Source organism: Delphinus delphis, chromosome 2 (genome assembly GCF_949987515.2).
Source record: "Delphinus delphis chromosome 2, mDelDel1.2, whole genome shotgun sequence".
NCBI lineage: Eukaryota > Metazoa > Chordata > Mammalia > Artiodactyla > Delphinidae > Delphinus > Delphinus delphis.
In genome coordinates this window covers 138,462,280-138,485,868 of record NC_082684.1, presented here as the reverse complement: position 1 = coordinate 138,485,868, position 23,589 = coordinate 138,462,280, and the positions used below count along the sequence as shown (strand labels likewise).

At 40.3% G+C, this 23,589-nt stretch overlaps 1 protein-coding gene across 2 annotated transcripts in view; it reads left to right on the top strand.

Annotated features, from left to right (window-relative positions):
* The window catches only part of TRIP4 (thyroid hormone receptor interactor 4), a 69,673-nt gene extending 47,428 nt beyond the window's left edge, over positions 1-22,245 (top strand). For both annotated transcript variants that reach the window (XM_060005789.1, XM_060005788.1), the window contains 2 exons: positions 7,660-7,762; positions 20,592-22,245. In XM_060005789.1, the coding sequence (XP_059861772.1) occupies positions 7,660-7,762; positions 20,592-20,659 (171 nt within the window). In that variant the 3' untranslated portion in view covers positions 20,660-22,245. The remainder of the gene's footprint in view (positions 1-7,659; positions 7,763-20,591) is intronic.
* Positions 22,246-23,589: the final 1,344 nt, after the last annotated feature.

Below are 23,589 nucleotides of genomic sequence, written 5' to 3'. Positions count from 1 at the left end.
GATTAAGGATCTGGAGTTTTAACAAGATATTCCATCCCCTCTTGAACTTTTTAAGTCTTCTAGAAGAGACTGAGACAAGAAAACCCAACCGTGATAATTATCATATGACCAAAGGAATGCATAAAGGAAGGGATCTCATTTCTAATTCAGCTTGGCTGGAAGCAGGGTGGGGAGAGTGAAGAAACCTTCAAAAAAAAAGGCAATCCCTGAAGAAAGCAGAATTTATATCTTCCTCAATATACCTTCCTATGTCTCCATGCTTTTGTCCCCCATGAGAATTCTATTCATTCTTTGAAAGAGCTCAGGTGTCCCTGTCTCCTGTAGAGTCTTTGCTGACCTCAACCCATTTCCTCCCTGACAGGATTAATTACTTCCTTCACTGGGCTACTGTGTTCATATTTCTATTTACATTTTTAACCTTTTTTTTTTTTTTGGGGTAATTATATGTTCACATGTAGTTCCTTTAGGTCACCATCTATGTCAGCTCACCTTGTTGTCTCCAGTGTCCTAGCATATAGCTTGGCACATAGTAGGTGTTCACTTAACGGTAGTGACAATAAATTGAGGGGCAGGCACTGGTTGATATATGAAAAGCCTTAAATGCTATGTGAAATAATTTGACTTGTATTCTGAAGGCAACCATGTAAGTGATGTAATAAGATAATAAGATGTACATTTTAGAAAGATTGTTCTGGCAGCAGCAGGAAAGATGGACTGGATGAGGCAAGCCTGAAAACAAGTAGATGAGTTAGGAAATTATCATGATTGTCCAGGTGGAGGCATGATGGAGGCCAGCAGCAATGCTCTGGCAGTTGAGTTGGAAAGAAAGGAACAGATGTTTGAAATGTTTAGGAGATAAAGTCTGTAGGACTTGGTGATTTGATTGGATGTGAAGGGAGAGAGAAAGAAGTCTAAGATAGACTTTGGTTTCTGGCTGCGGTGAGGGGGTAAATGGTAGTACCATTAGTCTAGATGGGGTATACATAAGAAGAGAATTTTCTTTTAAGGAAAATGACTTTTTAAAATAAAGGAGCTATGTGGCAAAGGAAGCCTGTATTGTAGCAGTAAAGGAGAGATGTTCTGTAGTATGTGATCGCCATACAAAAATCAGTTTTTCTATGATTTTTCAGTTGGACTTTTTAAAATATTTTAATCTGTTTTGTTCTGAAAGACATGTTACTTGATAAAGAGGTATTGTTGCTGTTAATAACACTATATTACTTGATAATGATCTTACCTTGATATGTTAACTCATGTCAAAGGATTAGCTGAGCTCTCCCTCAGTAGTTGTTCTCAGTTGAGTCAGATGAGCCATTGGGAGATAAAAATCTAAAATTGGCAGAGCCCTTAACACAAGAGGAGTCTTAGCATTCTGAGATATTGGGGTAGATTTGAATGGTTAAGGACCTTACAATGTAGTATCTTTAATTAAGAGCAATTTTCTTTTGGTTCTCACTAGTTTAAGTTGGAGTGAAAGCCTGCTATATGCAAATTAAGACCAAAAAATTTGTCATGAAAAAACAACAACAAAAAAACACAAAAATAATTGTCATGAATGGATGATTCCCATTTAGGTCTTGAAGAATCAGGGCAGAAAATCTATGAGGTTAATTTTAGAGAAAATATAAGTTCTTGGGTTCTTTTGTGTATGGAGGTTTCAGTATAGATAGCATTCCCAAGAGCACAGAAAGTCACACTGGGACCAAGATACCAATGCTGTGTGGCTTCAACCAGATCATCTTCCACAAGTGTCTGGAAGACCCAAAAGCTGCATCTTGCTTATCCCTTATTCCTCTTACCTGGAGCAAATATGGATGGTCTCTGTAGCATTTAGCTGGAACACTCTATGTTTGCTACTAGGCACATGATTTGCACTGGGTACTGGTACGTGAGTTCAGCTATCCCACTTGGGGCCAGTTGGCATGATCTTTATCCAACTCCAGTCAAATATGCAGTAGTCATCTCATCAAAGTATCATGATCAATATGTTAACTCTGATGTGAAAAAACTCTTATCCTCCAGTATAGTGGGGCCAAGGTATTAGTTATCCTGTGAACACCTTGAATTGCTTTGAAGGAAGATGAGAACTATTTTTTTTTTTAATGAGAACTATTTATCAGAGAACACAGTTGTTTTCAGGATATGCTTCTTTGGATCTGTTGTGCTTGTGGCCTTTTTATCAGACTCATTTCCTTCTCTCTTTCTGAGTATTATCACCTCAATCTTCTTGGAGTTGGTTTTCAGCTAACTAGATTTCAGAGCCTGATTTCATGTCCTGTCTAGTTCCTCAAAGTTCAGACCAAGAAAACCTACAGCAAATATATGTTCTTTGTCAATGAGTTTCTTCTTAAATGTTTGCTTTAGCTGTTAGTCCTCTGGAGACAGGTGTAAGATTTACATATAGGTCATCTGAGGATTTTTTGGGAAGAGTGACATCATTTGGGACTTTCTGATCATTTCAGTACGAGGATTAAATGGAGGCTGGTGGAGTTGGTGAAAATGCTCACTTGGCTCTGAGTCAGTGGTGGTTGCCAAAAACCACTAAACTTTTTTTTTTCTCTTATGAAAATGGCAAGAAAAATGTTTTCTAGTTGACTGGTGAACAATTTCCCTCTGGATTGGAGAAGAAAATGGCTGTTTAGTAGTTAATTATCTGCTGTGTTAGACAGCTATGAAACTTATGAGGCATGAAAGAAGAGTAGGCCCACCTCCCGCAATCATCAGGCTGGAAACCAGGTGATAGGAGTCATGTTATTGAAGACAAGAACAGCAGCATCCTGAGGAGTCTGTTACTGAATGTAAATGGTTGCTTTCAGTTGCTTGGGCTTATAACCCACATTCCCTATCCTATCTATTGTGCCATCTCCGTGACCCTTAGTCTAGCATCCTCTCTAAATTGGATATGACATCGAGAGTTTATTCACGTTCTTCACAAATATGAACCTCCTTTTTCTTAATTTACTCTTTCTTTGAGTCAGCTGCATTTTAGTCTTTTGACTTTCAAACCAAAAATCCCTTTCTTGTAAGTCTTGTTGGTGTTTAATGTGGTCTGTCATGTCTAAGACCCAGTTGCAGAGATTATACTTTTTTGCAGGTACTGAGGCTCTGCCAAGCTGACTTTGCTTTAATGCATTTTACTGTGAAAAAGAATCCCTTCTCCCAACACATAGGCCTTACTTTTCTTTTCTTTTTTTCTTTTTTTTTCTTACTTTTCTTTATTCCTGTAGGCTTCTTTGCACTTCAGCTCTGTTTCTTGTAAGCCCCGTGAAATTTAGTGATAGACCTTGGGAAAAGGAATATTCACATGAAACTTGGATTTAGATTCAGCTGGGAAAGTTGATTTTAGTTTTTATCTTTATTGTAAGGCATGAATGGGTCCAAGGAACCTCTTGTTCTATAATTTCATTTATCCATCATTTCCCCCATTATTTGACATTTTCTTACTCTGTTAATATATGTCAGGGTAGTTTTCATTAAACATAGGGCCTTACTGGCCATTTGCCAAGACACAAAAGTTCTAATTTAGCTTGAGGGATAACAGGTTACAGAGTAGCACCTGCTTTTATCTAGAGTTTAGTCCTAAGTGTGTCCAGTTCCCAGCATGTGCATATTTAGAATGGTTAAGATAACTTAAAAGCACAAGTTGGTAAATTTTTTTGTTCTTTCATCCAACAAATATTTATTGATTGCCTACTGTGTGCCAGGCATGATTCTAGGTGCTGAGGAGTAAACAAAACAGACAAAAGATCCCTCCCTTTGTGGAGCTTTTATCCTAGTAAGGAAAATTCAGATTTAAAATTTTAAGTAAGTGAATTACATAGTATCAGATGATGGTAAGTGCTGTAGAAAAAAAAATAAGGTAGGAGATGGGGGTTAAGAGTGCCAGAAGACCCACTACAAAGTTGACATATAAACAAAGTCCTGAAGAAAGAGAGAGGAAACCATGTATATACCTAGCAGGGAAAGCATCCCAGGAAGAGAGGTAAGCAAGTACAAACATCCAGAGGCAGGAACAAGGAAGCCTGTGTGGCTGGAGTGGAAAGTGGGGAGAGTAGTAGGAGAAGGCGTCAGAGAGGAAATGGGGGCCAGATTGTCTAGGGACCTGTAGGTCATAGTGAGGACTTAGTCTTTTATTCTGACTGATGAAAAGCCATTGGAGAGTTTCAAACAGGGGAGTGACATGATCTGATATATTTTTTAAAAATAGCTCAGCCTGCTGTGTTGAGAATAGGCAAGAGGGAGGTTAAAGGGCAGAAACAGAGAAACCAATTAGGAAGTTATTGTGGTAATCCAGGGAGACATTGTGATGGCCTGAACCAGGGAAGTAGCAAAGGAGGTCTTTAGAAGTGGTGAGTTATTGGGTATCTTTCGAAGGTAGAGTTAACAGGATTTCCCAGTGGGTTGGTTGTGGGGTTTTTGGCCTGAACAACTAGAAAGATGGAATAGCTATTTATTTTAAAGGGGTATGAATAAGAGAGGGGCAGGTTTGGAAAGGAAATCCAGGACCTTGATTTTTTATTTTATTTTATTTTTATTGTGGTAAATATGCATAACATAAACTTACCGTTTAAACTATTTTTAACTGCACAATTCAGGGGTATTAAGTACATTCACGGTGTTGTGCAACTATTAAGTACATTCACAGTGTTGTGCAACCGTCCATCTCCAGAAGTTTTCATCATCTCAAACAGAAACTTTGTACCCAGTGAATATTAACTCCTCTTTCCTCCTTCCCCCAGCCCCTAGTAACCTCTATTATACTTTCTTTCTGTATGAATTTATCTTTTTTGCTTGTGAGATCTTAGTTCCCTGACCAGGGATTGAACACCAGCCCTGGCAGTGAAAGCACCAAGTCCTAACCACTGGACCACCAGGGAATTTCCAAATTTGTCTATTCTAAGCATCTCACATAAGTAGACTCATATAATATTTGTCCTTTTGTGTATGGTTTATTTCACTTAGCATAATTTTTCTAGGTTCATTCATGTTGTAGCATGTATCAGAATTTCATTCCTTTTTAAGGCTTAATAATATTCCATTGTATGTATATGCCATATTTTGTTTATCCATTTATCTATCATTAGACATTTGGATTGTGGAAACCACTGGCTATTGTGAATAATGCTGCAGTGAACATTGGTGTACAAATATCTGAATCCCTATTTTCAGTTCCTTTGAGTATATACCTAGAAGTAGAATTGCTGGATCATATGGTCATTCTACGGTTAACTTTTAAAAGAACCACTGAACTGTTTTTCACAGCAACTGCACCGTTTTACGTTCACACCAGCAATGCATGAGGGTTCCAGTTTCTTCACATCCTTACCCATGCTTGTTATTTTTCCTGTTTTTTATTTTCGTTTTGTTTTATAATAAGTCATTCTAGTGAGAGTAAAGTGGTATCTCATTGTGGTATTGATTTATATTTACAGAACCGTATTTTTTTCCTGTTTTATTGTGAAATAATTGCGTATAACATTGTATTAGTTTAAGGTTGTACAACATGAAGATTTGATATATGATCTATATATTGCAAAATGATTACCACAATAAGTTTAGTTAACATCCATCACCTCTCCTAGTTACAAATTCAGGACCTTAATTTTTAACTTTGAGACTGAAGGAAATAGCCAAGGTTGTGAATGTAGAGAGAGATGAGGTCTGAGGTTTGACTCTTGAAGTACTCCAGCATTTAAACGATGGGGAAATGAGGAGCAGTCAGTGAAGAAGCAACACCAGAAGGAGAATTGTATCCTGGAAGCAAAGTGAGGAATGTGTTCAAGAAGGAGGGAGAGAAGAATTCTGTCAAGTTCTACATAAATCAATTAAGATGAGAACTGAGAATTGATCGTTTGATTTGGCAGCATGGAAGTGAACGATAACCTTTACAAGAACAGTTTTGGTGGAGTGATGGGAGTGAAAGCCTCTCTATAGTGAATTCAAGAACAAATAGAAGGAGACAAATTTGAGGCAGAGTGTATAGATAATCTTTTAATGAATTTTGTTTTGAAAGGAATCTGAGAAATGGAGCAGCAGCTGGAGGAGAATGTGGGATCTGGGGAGTTTTTGTTTTATGGCAGACATTATAGAAAGTATGTTTGTTAATGGGATTGATCCAGTAGAGAGAGAACATTTATTGATGTGGAAGAAAGAGGAGTGAAATGGCTTGTAGTTTTGGAAAAGCGGAGCTGTGAAGTCCTGGCAGGTTTGTCCTCTGCCTTGACACTCTCTAAGACACAGAGAAGAGAGAGCAGGAAAATTGAAGTGATGTGAATGGTGACTGTTGCTGCTCTGGCCCCTCGAGAAGTAGGTTTTATTTGTCCCAAAGCACCTCAACAGTAACAGCTGACCCTGCTTTTCTTTGCATTCTAAAGATCCAAAGGATAAGGAAAGAAGAAAGTTTCTCCTTCCATCTTTAGTCTTTATTTTCTACCATGAGCATTTTGAATGTTCATGTGAATATAATTGTGAGTGCCTGTGAATATAAATGTGGCTGATACTTGATATTAAGCTATGTTTTGTCAAAGTACATGCCACACCTGTCCCACACAGAAACCCATGGTATGTGGGCAGGACTAAAAGCCACTGTAAATCCCTTCTGTTTCTTCACAGCATTGGGACAGAGTAGTCAGTAAAGAAGTTGCCTGTTTATGCTTCCACTAGTTACAGAGACATTTGAATTTTCTGATTTATTTTACTGAAGCGTCCATTTTTACTTTAAAGCCTTTTATATCTTAGAGGACACATCTTAGCAGGTGAATAAGAGTGGAAAATAATTTCATACTTTTTAATTACTAGGAGAAAGGCTCCTCCGATGATGAAGTCTGACCCACAGCCATAGTCAGCTTTTGAGTCGTATTTATGCAACATGCTAAACACAGGACATCCCAAGATAGGAAATAATGAAGTACCTGGTCAGTTGGGCATTGCTAGAGAGCACTTACTGCCAACCCCAGTTGTTCCTTAAGTTGTGATTGTGTGGCCAGATAGTCTTACTCTACGTTCTGTGTCTGTCTTTGCAGAAGGAGTAAAAGTCCTAAGTATTCACACAGATTTGTTTTGTGATATGCGATCCAAAGGAGGCTTCTAAATTATTTTCAGAATTGCTCTACCATTACCTTTTCACCCTAAGTGAGTCTGGAATGCATCCAGCAAAACAACTTTGGCATGTTCATACCTTTCAGAATGAATCATCTTCCTTCCCTTTAGTGAGAGGAGGGCTCTGTTGATTGTTTCTGGCAGAATTTCCACAAATGTTCTATTTTTCTTAAATCTTCCACTGTTTCACTTGAGCTGAACCTGGGGGTGCCTGATGTTCCTGAAGGAGACCTCTGAATCTCCCAACTCACAGTCACTTATATTGAAAGACTAGTCAGTTTTGATTCTCTGGGAAGATGTCAGGCATCTTTTTTGAAGAAGTTGCTTCCATTATAGGAAGTCACAGATGGTGGGCAAAAGACTGTATAAGAATACTGTGCTAAAGCCTGGGGAAAGTTGAAGGTTTGTGCTTGCTTACTGAGCATAATCCTCTTTACCTGACTGTGTAATGGAGAGTACTATTATCAGAATGTTGAGGTGGATTCTGGGACATCCTTTGATCTCTTTGAAATTCAAAATTTGTTCCAACTAGCCTGAACTTTTTATTTTTATATTTCACAGTATCCAGACATGAGTCAAGAATCTGATTCTCCATTTGTTTTCATCTGCACAAATCCCCAGGAAATGATTGTGAAGTTTCCTATTAAAGGAAGTCCAAAAATCTGTAAGTCACAAGCTTTGATGGTCTAATTTTTTTCTTTTTGTCTTGAATCTCACTTGTTTAACTTAAAAATTTTTTTCTCTTTTTATCCTGTTCTATGTCATCTCAAATATTTGGAGGATTAGTAAAATTCTACTTATCATATACCTGAAACTAACACAACATTGTTAATCAACTATACTTCAATAAAAAATTCTATTTATCAATAACTTTAATGTTAACTACAGTATAGCCTTTCCAAAATATACCTCGATCCACAATTATTGGTATATGAGTGAATCACTCTAAACTTCCATTTAGGACCCCATTACCTTTAAAATCCTATTTGTCAGCCAAGAGTCCATTTGCCCCACTGTACTGTTCTTATTAAAGGAAGTATTAAGCCAGTGCCAGTGGCAACATTGTCATTTATCCATTGTTCCTCAGTATTCAATCTGAGAATAAGACTTAACTTTTTAAGTGTCTATTTTTGAATGTCTATTTTGGAGGTACCACTTCCCACTATTCCCTTGATTACTGCTTCCTAGAGCTCTGCTCTAGCCCTCTTGCTTTTCATCCTCTTTTTGAAATCTCCTGATGGTTTTCTTTTCTGTAATGTTTGCTTTTATGTGTTTGTGATTATAGTACCCTCTGCATATTCACTTCTTAGGAGTGCTTGTGACTTGATTCTTTCAACTTCCAGCTCTTCTTCAACTCCCAACTCCTCTTCCTCTGTCTAGTGCTACAGCAGCCTCTTTTATTTCCAAGGAATCTCAAGAAACATATAGTGGTGTCCTCTTCGCCTAACTTCCCATTTTTTTTTAAAATAAATTTATTTATTTTGCGCTGTGCTGGGTCTTCATTGCTGTGCGCGGGCTTTCTCTAGTTGTAGCCAGCGGTGGCTACTTTTTGTTGCGGTGCACAAGCTTCTCATTGCGGTGGCTTCTCCTGTTGTAGAGCATGGGCTCTAGGCGCGTGGGCTTCAGTAGTCGTGGCTCGCGGGCTCTAGAGCGCAGGCTCAGTAGCTGTGGCACATGGGTTTAGTTGCTCCGCGGCATATGAGATCTTCCCAGACCAGGGATTGAACCTGTGTCCCCTGCATTGGCGGGAAGATTCTTAACCACTGTGCCACCAGGGCAGTCCCTAACTTCATTTTAAAAACAACATCAGCAGAGGAGCTTCAAGATGGCCGAAGAGTAAAACGTGGAGATCACCTCCCCACAAATACATCAGAAATACACCTACACATGGAACAACTCCTACAGAACACCCACTGAATGCTGGCAGAAGACCTCAGACCTCCCAAAAGGCAAGAAACTCCCCACGTACCTGGGTAGGGCAAAAGAAAAAAGAAAAAACAGACAAAAGAATAGGGACGAGACCTGCACCAGTGGGAGGGAGCTGTGAAGGAGGAAAGATTTACACGCACTAGGAAGCCCCTTCGCGGGCAGAGACTGTGGGTGGCGGAGGCGGGTAGCTTCAGAGCCACGGAGAAGAGCGCAGCAACAGGGGTGCAGCAGGGAAAGCAGATTCCCGCACAGAGGATCGGTGCCGACCGGCACTCACCAGCCCAGAGAGGCTTGTCTGCTCACCCGCCGGGACGGGCGGGGCTGGGAGCTGAGGCTCGGGCTTTGGAGGTCAGATCCCAGGGCGAGGACTGGGGTTGGCTGCGTGAACACAGCTTGAAGGGGCCTAGTGCACTGCGGCTAGTCGGGAGGGACTCCGGGAAAAAGTCTGGAGCTGCTGAAGAGACAAGAGACTTTTTCTTGCCTCTTTGTTTCCTGGTGCGCGATGAGAGGGGATTAAGAGCGCTGCTTAAAGGAGCTCCAGAGACGGGCGCGAGACCCCGGAGACGGGCATGAGACGCTAAGGCTGCTGCTGCAGCCACCAAGAAGCCTGTGTGCAAGCACAGGTCACTATCCACACCTCCCCTCCCAGGAGCCTGTGCAGCCCGCCACTGCCAGGGTCCCGTGATCCAGGGACAACTTCCCCGGGAGAACGGCACACCTCACGCTGGTGCAACGTCCCGCCGGCCTCTGCCGCTGCGGGCTTGCCCGGCATTCCGTACCCCTCCCTCCCCCCGGGCCTGAGTGAGCCAGAGCCCCCGAATCAGCTGCTCCTTTAACTTCGTACTGTCTGAGTGAAGAACAGACGCCCTCAGGCGACCTACATGCAGAGGCAGGTCCACATCCAAAGCTGAACCCCAGGAGCTGTGCGAACAAAGAAGAGAAAGGGAAATTTCTCCCAGCAGCTTCAGGAGCAGCGGATTAAATCTCCATAATCAACTTGATGTACCCTGCATCTGGGGAATGCCTGAGTAGACAACGAATCACCCCAAATTGAGGAGGTCGACTTTGGGAGCAACGATATATATATTTTTTTCCCTTTTTCTCTTTTTGTGAGTGTGTATGTGTATGCTTCTGTGTGTGTTTTTGTCTGTATAGCTTTGCTTTTACCATTTGTCCTAGGGTTCTGTCTGTCTGTTTTTTTGGGTTTTTTAGTATAGTTTTTAGCACTTGTTATCATTGGTGGATTTGTTTTTTGGTTTGGTTGCTCTCTTCTTTCTTTCTTTCTTTTTTTCTCCCTTTTATTCTGAGCCGTGTGGATGACAGGCTCTTGGTGCTCCAGCCAGGCATCAGGGCTGTGCCTCTGAGGTGGGAGAGCCAAGTTCAGGACACTGGTCCACAAGAGACCTCCCATCTCCACGTAATAATATCAAACGGCGAAAATCTCCCAGAGATTTCCATCTCAATGCCAAGACCCAGCTCCACTCAACGACCAGCAAGCTACAGTGCTGGACATCCTATTCCAAAAAACTAGCAAGACAGGAACACAACCCCACCCATTAGCAGAGAGGCTGCCTAAAATCATAATAAGGCCACAGACACCCCAAAACACACCACCAGACGTGGACCTGCCCACCAGAAAGACAAGATCCAGTCTCATCCACCAGAACACAGGCACTAGTCCCTTCCACCAGGAAGCCTACACAACCCACTGAACCAACCTTAGCCACTGGGGACAGACACCAAAAACAACGGGCACTACAAACCTGCAGCCTGCGAAAAGGAGACCCCAAACACTGTAAGTTAAGCAAAATGAGAAGACAGAGAAACACACAGCAGATGAAGGAGCAAGGCAAAAACCCACCAGACCTAACAAATGAAGAAGAAATAGGCAGTCTACCTGAAAAAGAATTCAGAATAATGATAGTAAAGATGATCCAAAATCTTGGAAACAGAATGGAGAAAATACAAGAAACGTTTAACCAGGAAGGACCTAGAAGAACTAAAGAGCAAACAAACAGTGATGAACAACACAATAAATGAAATTTAAAATTCTCCCGAAGGAATCAATAGCAGAATAACTGAGGCAGAAGAATGGATAAGTGACCTGGAAGATAAAATAGTGGAAATAACTACTGCAGAGCAGAATAAAGAAAAAAGAATGAAAAGAATTGAGGACAGTCTCAGAGACCTCTGTGACAACATTAAATGCACCAACATTCAAAGTATAGAGGTCCCAGAAGAAGAAGAGAAAAAGAAAGGGACTGAGAAAATATTTGAAGAGATTATAGTTGAAAATTTCCCTAATATGGGAAAGGAAATAGTTAATCAAGTCCAGGAAGCACAGAGTCCCATACAGGATAAATCCAAAGAGAAACATGCCAAGACACATATTAATCAAACTCAAAAATTAAATACAAAGAAACAATATTAAAATCAGCAAGGGAAAAACAACAAATAACATACAAGGGCATCCCCATAAGGTTAACAGCTGATCTTTCAGCAGAAACTCTGCAAGCCAGAAGGGAGTGGCAGGACATATTTAAAGTGATGAAGGAGAAAAGCCTACAACCAAGCTTATTCTGCCCAACAAGGATCTCATTCAGATTTGACGGAGAAATTAAAACCTTTACAGACAAGCAAAAGCTAAGAGAATTCAGCACCACCAAACCAGCTTTACAACAAATGCTAAAAGAACTTCTCTAGTCAGGAAACACAAGAGAAGGAAAAGACCTACTATAACAAACCCAAAACAATGAAGAAAATGGGAATAGGAACGTACATATCAATGATTACCTTAAATGTAAATGGATTAAATGCTCCAACCAAAAGACATAGACTGGCTGAATGGATCCAAAAACAAGACCTGTATATATGCTGTCTACAAGAGACCCACTTCAGACCTAGGGACACATACAGACTGAAAGTGAGGGGATGGAAAAAGATATTCCATGCAAATGGAAATCAAAAGAAAGCTGGAGTAACAATTCTCATATCAGACAAAATAGACTTTAAAACAAAGACTATTAGAAGAGACAAAGAAGGACACTACATAATGATCAAGTGATCAATCCAAGAAGAAGATAAAACAATTGTAAATATTTATGCGCCCAACATAGGAGTACCTCAGTACATAAGGCAAATACTAACATCCATAAAAGGGGAAATTGACAGTAACACAATCATAGTAGGGGACTTTAACACCCCACTTTCACGAGTGGACAGATCTTCCAAAATGAAAATAAATAAGGAAACACAAGCTTTAAATGATACATTAAACGAGATGGACTTAATTGTTATTTATAGGACATTCCATCCAAAAACAACATAATACACATTCTTCTCAAGTGCTCATGGAACATTCTCCAGGATAGATCGTATCTTGGGTCACAAATCAAGCCTTGGTAAATTTAAGAAAATTGAAATCATATGAAATATCTTTTTGACCATGACGTTATGAGACTAGATATCAATTACAGGAAAAAAGCTGTAAAAAATACAAACACATGGAGGCTAAACAATACACTATTTAATAACCAAGAGATCACTGAAGAAATCAAAGAGGAAATCAAAAAATATCTAGAAACAAATGACAATGAAAACACAATGACCCAAAACCTATGGGATGCAGCAAAAGCAGTTCTAAGAGGGAAGTTTATAGCAATACAATGCTACCTTAAGAAACAAGAAATATCTCAAATAAACAACCTAACCTTACACCTAAAGCAATTAGAGAAAGAAGAAGAAAAAACCCCAAAGTTAGCAGAAGGAAAGAAATCATAAAGATCAGATCAGAAATAAATGAAAAAGAAATGAAGGAAACGATAGCAAAGATCAGTAAAACTAAAAACCGGTTCTTTGAGAAGATAAACAAAATTGATAAACCATTAGCCAGACTCATCAAGAAAAAAAGGGAGAAGACTCAAATCAATAGAATTAGAAATGAAAAAGGAGAAGGAACAACAGACACTGCAGAAATACAAAGGATTATGAGAGATTACTACAAGCAACTCTATGCCAATAAAATGGACAACCTGGGAGAAATGGACAAATTCTTAGAAATGCACAACCTTCCGAGACTGAACCAGGAAGAAATAGAAAATATGAACAGGCCAATCACAAGCACTGAAATTGAAACTGTGATTAAAAATCTTCCAACAAACAAAAGCCCAGGACCAGATGGCTTCACAGGCGAATTCTTTCAAACATTTAGAGAAGAGCTAACACCTATCCTTCTCAAACTCTTCCAAAATATAGCAGAGGGAGGAACACTCCCAAACTCATTCTACGAGGCCACCATCACCCTGATAGCAAAACCAGACAAAGATGTCACAAAGAAAGAAAACTACAGGCCAATATCACTGATGAACATAGATGCAAAAATCCTCAACAAAATACTAGCAAACAGAATCCAACAGCACATTAAAAGGATCATACACCATGATCAAGTGGGGTTTATCCCGGGAATGCAAGGATTCTTCAATATACGCAAATCAATCAATGTGATACACCATATTAACAAATTATGGAGGTTCCTTAAAAAACTAAAAATAGAACTACCATACAATCCAGCAATCCCACTACTGGGCATATACCCTGAGAAAACCATAATTGAAAAAGAGTCATGTACCAAAATGTTCATTCCAGCTCTATTTACAATAGGCAGGACATGGAAGCAACCTAAGTGTACATCAACAGATGAATGGATAAAGAAGATGTGGCACATATATACAGTGGAATATTACTCAGCCATAAAAAGAAACGAAATTGAGTTATTTGTAGTTAGGTGGATGGACCTAGAGTCTGTAATACAGACTGAAGTAAGTCAGAAAGAGAAAAAGAAATACTGTATGCTAACACATATATATGGAATCTAAGAGAAAAAAAAAAAAGGTCATGAAGAACATAGGGGTAAGATGGGAATAAAGACACAGACCTACTAGAGCATGGACTTGAGGATATGGGGAGCGGGAAGGGTAAGCTGTGACAAAGCAAGAGAGTGGCATGGACATATATACACTACGAAACGTAAAACAGATAGCTAGTGGGAAGTAGCCACATAGCACAGGGATATCAGCTATGTGGATTATGACCACCTAGAGGGGTGGGATAGGGAGGGTGGGAGGGAGATGCAAAAGGGAGGAGATATGGGGACATATGTATATGTATAACTGATTGACTTTGTTATACAGCAGAAACTAACACACCATTGTAAAGCAATTATACTCCAAGAAAGATGTTTAAAAAAAAAAAAGAGCATCAGCAACTCTCCCATTTGCTCATGTCAGTTACTATTTCATGACTCTGTGACATTGCTTTCCCATTGTGTGAACTGGATGCTTCTGAGGCATGCATTGCTGTCAGCTGTGCTCAATACTATGTCACCTTGTTCGTCGTGGACCAACTATTTTATATAAATCTGTTCTGTAAAGAAGTACTTCTCAGACTGTAATGTAAATAAAAGTCACCTAGAGAGCTGTTAAAACACAGATTCCTGTGCCCTTCTCCCAAGTGATACTAATGCTGTTGATTAGCTGACTGCGGTGTGGATAATACTGCTTTTGATCACAAAATGAAATGCTTGGAGTATGAATTTAGATTCATGTATATTCACTGCAAAATTCAGGCAACCCTCATGATTTGTGAAACATATTCCTGAGATTCCTGCAAGTCAGAAAATCTGAACATAAATTGCCCTTCACTTACACAATTTACTTCATACTTTACCCCACCTGTTAGCCAAGTGGCCCTGGAAATTCTTTTTCCTTCTTCTTCACTATTTAGGATTTAAATCTCCCTTTTTCTCTCCGTTTTAGGTTGAGAAATTTTACCTCTTCCTACTCTAGTCCATTCTTACCTTACTGTGGGCACTGATGGCAACACTGGTGGTAGGAGGAAAACGTGGTCAGTCTTCTCTCCCAGACCCACTGCTACTTGATCTTTAGTCCCAGTTACCTTTTCATAGCTTCCTTTCTATCTTGGTTTTCATCTTCTGCTTAAAAGCCTGTGAGAAAATGTTTTGTGTAAACAGAGTTTATATATTTCTCTGAAACGTTTTACTTCAGTACTTTCTCCTCCCAGAGACCCACCTGCAGCACACATATGACCTTCATTTTTCTCCACAAGGTTTAATAGGAGGTGGGGAGGGTGATGGTCTTAAGAGAAAGCGTTTCCCCGTTCCTTCTGTTGGTTAAAAGCTTTAAAAAGCGAAAATGGGCTGTGTGCTTGTTTTAGGGACAGCAGGGCTGGAGAGAAATTGTGAGACTGCAGCTTCTTCCATGGTAGACCAGACAAGGTGAAACATGGGTCAGAAACAACAGGTAAAGTTAGGGGTTGGTGGTGGTGGGGGTTGGGGGCAGTGGAGAAAGAATAGGTTGACCGACCTCTGTGTCTCAGAAAAAAACTTATATTGAGAGGGAGCCAGCCGACCTGAGGATTTAGTCTGGTGTGAAGTTTCTATTCCCTGTAACTCTTCATTCCTTTGTCCTTCATTCATCCTTACTGTCTTTAAAAACCTTACACTCTGCCAGAACTTCCTTCCCTTAAGCCACAGGGACCACCTCCAGTAGTTTACAGTTGGAAAATTCTTTAATCCCACTTCCATAGGGAAAAATACATACTTGGCTCTTTTTTTTTTTTTTAAATAAATTTATTTATTTAGGGCTGTGTTGGGTCTCCGTTGCTGCACGCAGGCTTTCTCTACTTGGAGCAAGTGGGGACTAGTCTTTGTTGCGGTGTGTAGGTTTCTCATTGCGGTGGCTTCTCTTGTTGCGGAGCACAGGCTCTAGGCGTACGGGCTTCAGTAGTTGCAGCACGTGGGCTCAGTAGTTGTGGCTCATGGGCTTTAGAGCACAGGCACAGTAGTTGTGGTGCACGGACTCAGTTGCTCCACGACATGTGGGATCTTCCCAGACCAGGGATCACACCCGTGTCCCCTGCCTTGGCAGGTGATTCTTAACCACTGCACCACAAGGGAGTTCCTATACTTGGCTCTTAATTTGGAATGCTTCACATTTTCTTCTAGAATATTGTTACATGAAGTGGTTAAGTTCCATGGTATTAATAATATTAATACTCTACTTCAGTTACAGCTCTGTGCCTTAAATATTTTTTTCTTGTGGGATGGCTTAGGAACCTGACCACTTTTCTTTTGGTTTTTGTAATTTTTAATTAATTAATTTATTTATTTATTTTTGGCTGCATTGGGTCTTCGTTGCTGTGTGCGGGCTTTCTCTAGTTGCAGTGAGCAGGGGCTACTCTTCGTTGCAGTGCACGGGCTTCTCATTGCGGTGGCTTCTCTTGTTGTAGAGCATGGGCTCCAGTAGTTGTGGTACGCAGGCTCAGTAGTTGTGGCTCGCAGGCTCTAGAGTGTAGGCTCAGTAGTTGTGGCACACGGGCTTAGTTGCTCCGCGGCATGTGGAATTTTCTCAGACCAGGGCCTGAACCCATGTCCCCTGCATTGGCAGGCAGATTCTTATCCACTGCGCCACCAGGGAAGCCCCTAGCCACTTTTCATAGATTAGTTCTATGGGAAATTTATTCTAAGTTCCAAACTTCTGACTTGCAAATAACTGTCTACAATATAACTCATTTACATGTTGTATCACGTGTATATATTTGCTTTAAATTAAAGGCATATTTTTTTTTATGTTTTTGGACATGTAAACTTGAGCTTGCTTGACCTGAGGATAATTGCGCTTCTTGAAGTTGAAATAATTCAGAAAACAGTGTGCAATATGAAATCACTTGGCTGTGTCTGCTCAAATTAAGAAATGCAAAAAAGTTAAGTATTGTAGGATATGTAGGTTGAATGCTCAAAGAGATGAAGGTAATTTTTTTACTTTAAATGAACTACATGCTTTATAAACTCATGCAAATTGTGCCTTATATCTTATGCAAAGCATGTGAAAATCCCTATGAGAGTTATATCGATTGATGGCAAATAGTTTTTTCCCTTTTAACTTCTCCTCCATCTGCTGCACATGCATTTGATTTTCTTTTAGGCACCATGATTGAGGATGTGGTTTAACACTGAAATGCTGTATGTACTAAATGTAAAAATATTGGGGAAATACAGAAACTAAGCATTATCTCTCTGCTTTTAAGAGAGTATACTGTATATTACTGTAGTTAACTGTCCAGATCCCAAGTCTTAAAAAAACAGGCTAAACTAGAACTCAGAGTTCAGAGGGCATCCACAATAACTGCTTCTTCATGCAAGGAGCCCCAGTCCCTGGCCTTCATTGCCCAGCTAAACCAACTGCTACTATTGGCAGTCACTATGGTAGATATTAGGGATGCAAAGAAGTTTTTAGTTGTAAGGAGCTCACAGATTGCTGGCACATGTATGGTTTTCTTAGGTTAGTCTAGGGGATGAAAGACTTTCTGAATCCCTGGGAGTACCCTGGAAATCCTTCGTCCTCTGTATCTCCTTCCTCCCATCAGTTTTCCATTTTATGACATCATCATTGAAGCCAGAGATTAATTTCCCTACCATTGAGTGCTCTGCTCCAATGGGTTGATCTTACCTGAGCTGGTCTCATGTGAGGGCTTTCACAGTCAGACTGGAGTTTTATGAAAATTATATTTGGAATATTCTTATCCAGTAAAGCTTTGGGGAGCCTGAAATAAATATAGTTAAAAGTCTTGCCTAGAGTTATCTGGTAAATATGGTAAAGTAAAAGTAAAACTGAGACCATAACTAAGAAACACAACTCCCAAGCCTTAGCATAAATAACACGACTACCGTTAATTTTTCAGAGAACTTTGAACTCATGAAGCACTTTAATGTATATATTTTTAAATAAATTTTATTTATTTATTTATTTTTGTCTGCGTTGGGTCTTCATTGCTGTGCACAGGCTTTCTCTAGTTGCGGCGAGTGGGGGCTACTCTTCGCTGTGGTGTGCAGGCTTCTCATTGTGGTGGCTTCTCTTGCTGTGGAGCACGGGCTCTAGGTGCACGGGCTCAGTAGTTGTGGCACGTGGGCTTAGTAGTTGTGGCTATTGGGCTCTAGAGCACAGGCTCAGTAGTTGTGGCGCACGGGTTTAGTAGCTCCGCAGCATGTGGGATCTTCCTGGACCAGGGCTCGAACCCATGTCCCCTGCATTGGCAGGTGGATTCTTTTTTTTTTTTTTTTTTTTTTTCGGTACGCGGGCCTCTCACTGTCGTGGCCTCTCCCATTGCGGAGCACAGGCTCCGGACGTGCAGGCTCAGCGGCCGTGGCTCACGGGCCCAGCTGCTCCACGGCATGTGGGATCTTCCCGGACCCGGGCACGAACCGGTGTCCCCTGCATCGGCAGGCGGACTCTCAACCACTGCGCCACCAGGGAAGCCCGGCAGGTGGATTCTTAACCACTGTGTCACCAGAGAAGTCCCTTTGATCTATATTATTTCAATTAATTATTTGATTAAATGATTCAGTATATGTAAAATACTTGGTACAGTGCTTAGTATATAGAAAAACACTTAGCATTAACTATAATCCTCTCAACAACTTTGTAAGTTAGTAGGAATTTTTTCTTCCTTTCATTTTATAGCTGAGTGAACAGGTTTACAGAAATTATATTTTGCTCAGGTCTTTCTACCTCTAGGTTTCCAGCTCTTTTCACTTTATCACATTGCCTCAGAAACAAAGTATTCCAATTTACATTTCATTTTTAGGGCAGAGTATCACAGAGCTGCAAAGGGCCTTCAGTACTGTGTAGTCCATGTTTCCTCATAGCATTGAAAAAGTTGAGGACAAGAGTAACTAGGTGACTTCCTCAAGGTTATACAGATAGGTAGTCTTAGGACCAAAACTGGGACCTGGGTCTTCTAACTTATTCAGTACAGAGAACTAGAAGTCTGTGGTCCTAGATGGAATTCTAAATTGTGTCCTAGCTTGTCCTAAAAAGCTTAATGAGACGCAATACTTCTCTGTACCTCTGGGTACCACCAGCTTTACAATGAGTACTCTTTTGTTTATCTGATATCTGCTATTTTTGGTTACTTAGTAGTCCCTATAAAGTAAAGGTTTTGAAATTTGTGGTGTCTGCTTTTCTTTGTTTAATTCATTTATTGAGCACCTGCCATTTGGTAGCCTTAGGGATACAACGGCAAACTTGCCTCGTAACAGGGCCCTTTGCCAGGTTGCTGGCACATGTTTGGATTTTCAACAAGACAGCCTGGGGGATGAAAGAACTCCTAAATCTCTAGGAGACCTCTGTGCTCTAAAGCCCAAATTAAAGTCAACATCATTGTGACTGTTGTGGACATCATTTAGGATATCACTTAGTGATGGTTTCTAAGGAAGCCCAGAGAAGGAAGTAATGTTATTCCAGAGGCAGATGTCGCCCTGGAAAGATGAGGAAGAAGAAAACAATTAAGAAAACAGGGAAACGTGTTAGATTGAAGTAATTTTTTTCACACTCTCCTTGTGCAGTAGTCCGGACATGTATTCTTACCTTAGTTGGACAAATGAGAATATTGAAGTCCAGAGAGATCTAATGACTTGCCCCAAGTCACTCATCTAGTTGATATCAGACAAAGGAGAACTGGAACCTGGGTTTCCTGGCTTTGTGTCCAGTGCTTTCTCTCTTATACCTGATTACTGCAACAAATGAAAATGACAACATACAAGGGGCAGTGGTTGTGGGTATAGGCCTGTAGTACACCCAGCTGTTTTGTTTTTGTTTGTTTGTTTATTTCGTGCCAAGGCTGAACTAAACTATTTCTGTTTCCAGCATCAGCATCTCTATTGACTTAAATAAGACTTTTTGTGGGAGAAAGCAACCTGCAAGCTCTGTTCTCAGGCCAGGCAGACAGGAACTCTGTTAGTTTTTCTTCATGAGATGGATATTTCCTAAGGCGGCAGCTACCACTGAACCCAACTTTATCCTGGTAGATCTGAGAAGTCAGAGGTCGGAGACCACATCCGTGAAGTACCTCTCATTAGGGTCACCTGGGACAGGAAGGTTGCTTGTTTTCTAACTTTAACACTTAGGCGAGTCATACAGCCTATGACCTTTGCCCTTCTTAACTGGTGATAGGGGCCCTTTGTCAGTAAAGCATTCATGTGGATTCTACTCCACTGTTTCAGGTCACTCCCCCTATTAAGTCTGAGGCAGCAAAGGAGTGAGTTGAACTGCTTTTCTCACTGTGAGGGAGGTACATGCATTATGCTCAGCCAGTTAACAGGTCAGAGGAATGGGTTTCCCACTGTGTGAAATGTCTTCCTTTATCATTATGTGTGTATTCTTTAAAAACTTGCCTTAGCATCAGGCACTCTGGAAAATGCAATGTTTCTTTTCTAGTAACTACAAAATTAGAAATATTAACTTCTTAGATTTTTAGGTGAATACTCATTTTGTCTGTGTACGTACGTACATTTGTGTGTCCCTATACAGTGTTCCCATTGCTTCCTCATTCTTATAGAATGAAACTCTGAAGTTTGAAAGTGTCTGAGTCCTGAAGCAAGATAATTGAATGTGACAGAAGCACAGTAACCAGAAGACCTGGGAGGCCATGAAAGATTTGCATTGCAAATATAAAAAATAAATAATGAGGCTTCTTTTTCTCCCTTACAGGGAAACTGGATTCCAAGATCCATCAAGGAGCAAAGAAGGGGTTAATGAAGCAGAATAAAGCTGTCTGACCCAGGAAAAAAGGAACTATACAGCATAGTGGAGTTTTGTGTACTAAAATTGCTATCCACTGGTCCTTTGGAATTGAAGCAGTAGACATCTAAAGGCTTGGCATCAGGCTTGAACCTCTCAGAATTTAAACTCATCAAAATCTGTATATTTTTCTTAAAGAGTGGGATTCTTACTTTATGTAGTGGGTAAAAATCTTTGGATACATTATTTATAAGGACTTATTTTAAAAATTCTAGATCTTTGACATTTTTCTCAGAATGATACAGAAGAAAAAGGAACAAGTTGGAAATTATTTTCCTCTCTGAGGCTTGGATTTGTTTTAGTTAGGAAAATTCTTAACCTAGGTTAACAGTATTTTAAGGGACCACTTGAATTTTAAAGTTTTTTTTTTTTTCAAAGTGATAACCTGGTAGAGTATTAGGATGTTTGAGGAATTGTGTTTAATAGAAACGTGTGATTGGACAGAGAGGTTTTTAATCAACTTTGCTGCTCTAGTCCAACATCTCTTCAAGTGAATAGTATTCAGCTGAGTAACCTTCGCTGGCCGATTTTGGTGGGGGGTGGGGTGGGCGGATAACCTGAAGAGGTGCTGCCACTTTGTTCTTTGGTTTGAGACATTAGGACATAAGAGGATCAGACTGGGATGAGATAGAGCCACCTGCTAAAGCAGCATGAAACCGCCCTGTTTATTTTGTTGGTATTGCAAAAGTATCACTTGGATGGAGAATTAGAAACAAACAAAAATAAAATCCTTTCAGTAAATGCATCCAAATATCCCCAAATGCTGAAACCAAAACCTTTAAGCCATCCATACCCCAAGAAGCTATGAGCTTTGGAAAAATAGGAGGTTGGTTTGAAATGAGATTTTTACTAGTCATTCTGGTCCCACTTAGTGAAGCACTTTTTTTCTGAGGCTGTTCAGAAGAGCTGTCAGAATCTCAGTTGCTGGCATCCTCAGGAAATTCACGGTCTTAAATGTGTATGTTCTGCTTTTTATAAAGCAGCACTACCACACTGGGGAAGTTGGATTCCCTCCAGCAGTTGTGTGCATGACTTAAAAAAGAGAGCGCAAGGGAGAGAAAAAAGTGCCCTGTGTTATGAAAAAGATTAATTTCCCCTTTCTTTAATCCTTCATATTCAGCATTTATTTGCATTGAAATGCCTCCACTCATTATGCATTGATGCTCACTCAACTGTGAACCCTGCTTGTTGCAGAGCTCCGGGCATTGGTTTTGTGGGGGCCTGATCACTCTGGATTCCCAGGCAAAACCCACCCAATTCTTGTTCTAGTGATGAAGGCATGTTGTATTCTTTTTTTTTTTTTTTTTTTCTGTTCAACTTCTGTAGAGAAAGTTGGAAAGGACGCCAATGGCAGTTCTTTAGGGGGGAAAAAAGTCTCTCTCTGGCTTTCTGCAGACCCTAGTACTATTAATGAAGCCACACTGGGTTCACTATGCAGTTAATAGTTTACCAAGCAGTAGCAATTTGAATTCTGTGCTGGAATTGTCTGGTTTTCTTAATACCAAAATAAAATTGAAAGATAGGAGGTAAAGAACTTAAGGAGCAAAAAAAAAAAAAAAGTTTATCTTTCTGCCTTTTTATTTGCACGACAGCCTGAACACAGAGGAGTATGGATTGATTTTTCCACCTGGATAGATTGTGTGTGCATGCCTAAAGAAAAACATCAGGAGATGCAAGAGTTCAGGTTATGCAACCATTTTGTGTGCCGTGATAAGAAAGTTTACGAGAACTTTACAAGTTTATGGGAAACCCACCTCAGCAACCAAAATATGCAGCTGGAGCCACATGAGTAAAGGCAGAGTAACTTGGAAACTTCTCCTTTTCATGGTTAGACTGTGAAAGACTCTCTTCAGTTCACGTGGTGGTGGTATAAGGTCTCTCTTTTATTTGTGGAGACACCCGGGAGGAAGTGTGGGAGAGACTTGGGGGTAGATGGCCGTCAGTTGCTCAGTGATGAATAGCATAATTTAAAGCCTAGTGGAAAATCTTAGCAGCCCGAGTACAAACTCACCCAGGAGTAGCCTTTCAGTACTTTACAGCACTTTGCACTGACCCTGTAACTCTGGGACAGCTTGGCCTGAGGGAAGGTCCACATTTCTGAGCTGGTTTACTTCTACAGCCTAAATATCTGTACCTTCCTTTGGATAGTTGGGTTCATTGGCTCTCAATTTGTATAGTGGCTAAAGGATTCAGCGTTTTTGTTTTTCTAGGCAGGACACAGTCTCAATTATATAAGCTCAAAGTAGGATATATATAAAACTGGAGTCTTTCTCTGCCAGGATTTTTAGGAGGCTTTGGCCTTGCAGATAGATGTTTGGAATGGAGTAGGGGTGGGGTGTGGGGTGGGGTGGTGTTTGCTTGCTATAGCTAATCTGGAGAAAGAAAACTAGGTGTCCCTTTTTTTCTTTTTAAGCTGGAAGTTTACAGAAACCCGTTTTTTCCTAGGGAGTAGGTATAAAAAATTGACTATAAAGATTGATTTTACAAATAATTACAAAGTTATGGCTTTTTATGAGTTATAACCCTAATCTCTTTCCATTTTAACTACTGTCTCTACTGAAGTCCATTTATGTGGATTTCATTTCGTTTGGTAAGTTTTTTTTTTTTTTTTTAACGCTTTTACTAGAGCTCCTAGCCAAGATAGAGACAGTATTGGGGTTGTTCTCTTGCCCAGTTAGACAAGGCCAGTAAAAAAGCAAGCATCTATTAAACTAGAGAAATCAGCTAACTTCAGTTTATTAGGCCTCGGAGGGCAGGAAAGAAAGTCCTGTGATGAAGGATTTTTTTTCCTTGAGATTCAAATAGCAAGTGCACATCTGCTGTTCTCAGCTTCTGTGAATGTGTTTGGAGGGAGGTGATCCATATCACAGGCTCCAGCAGCATCAAGGAATCTAGCATGTGGAGGGCT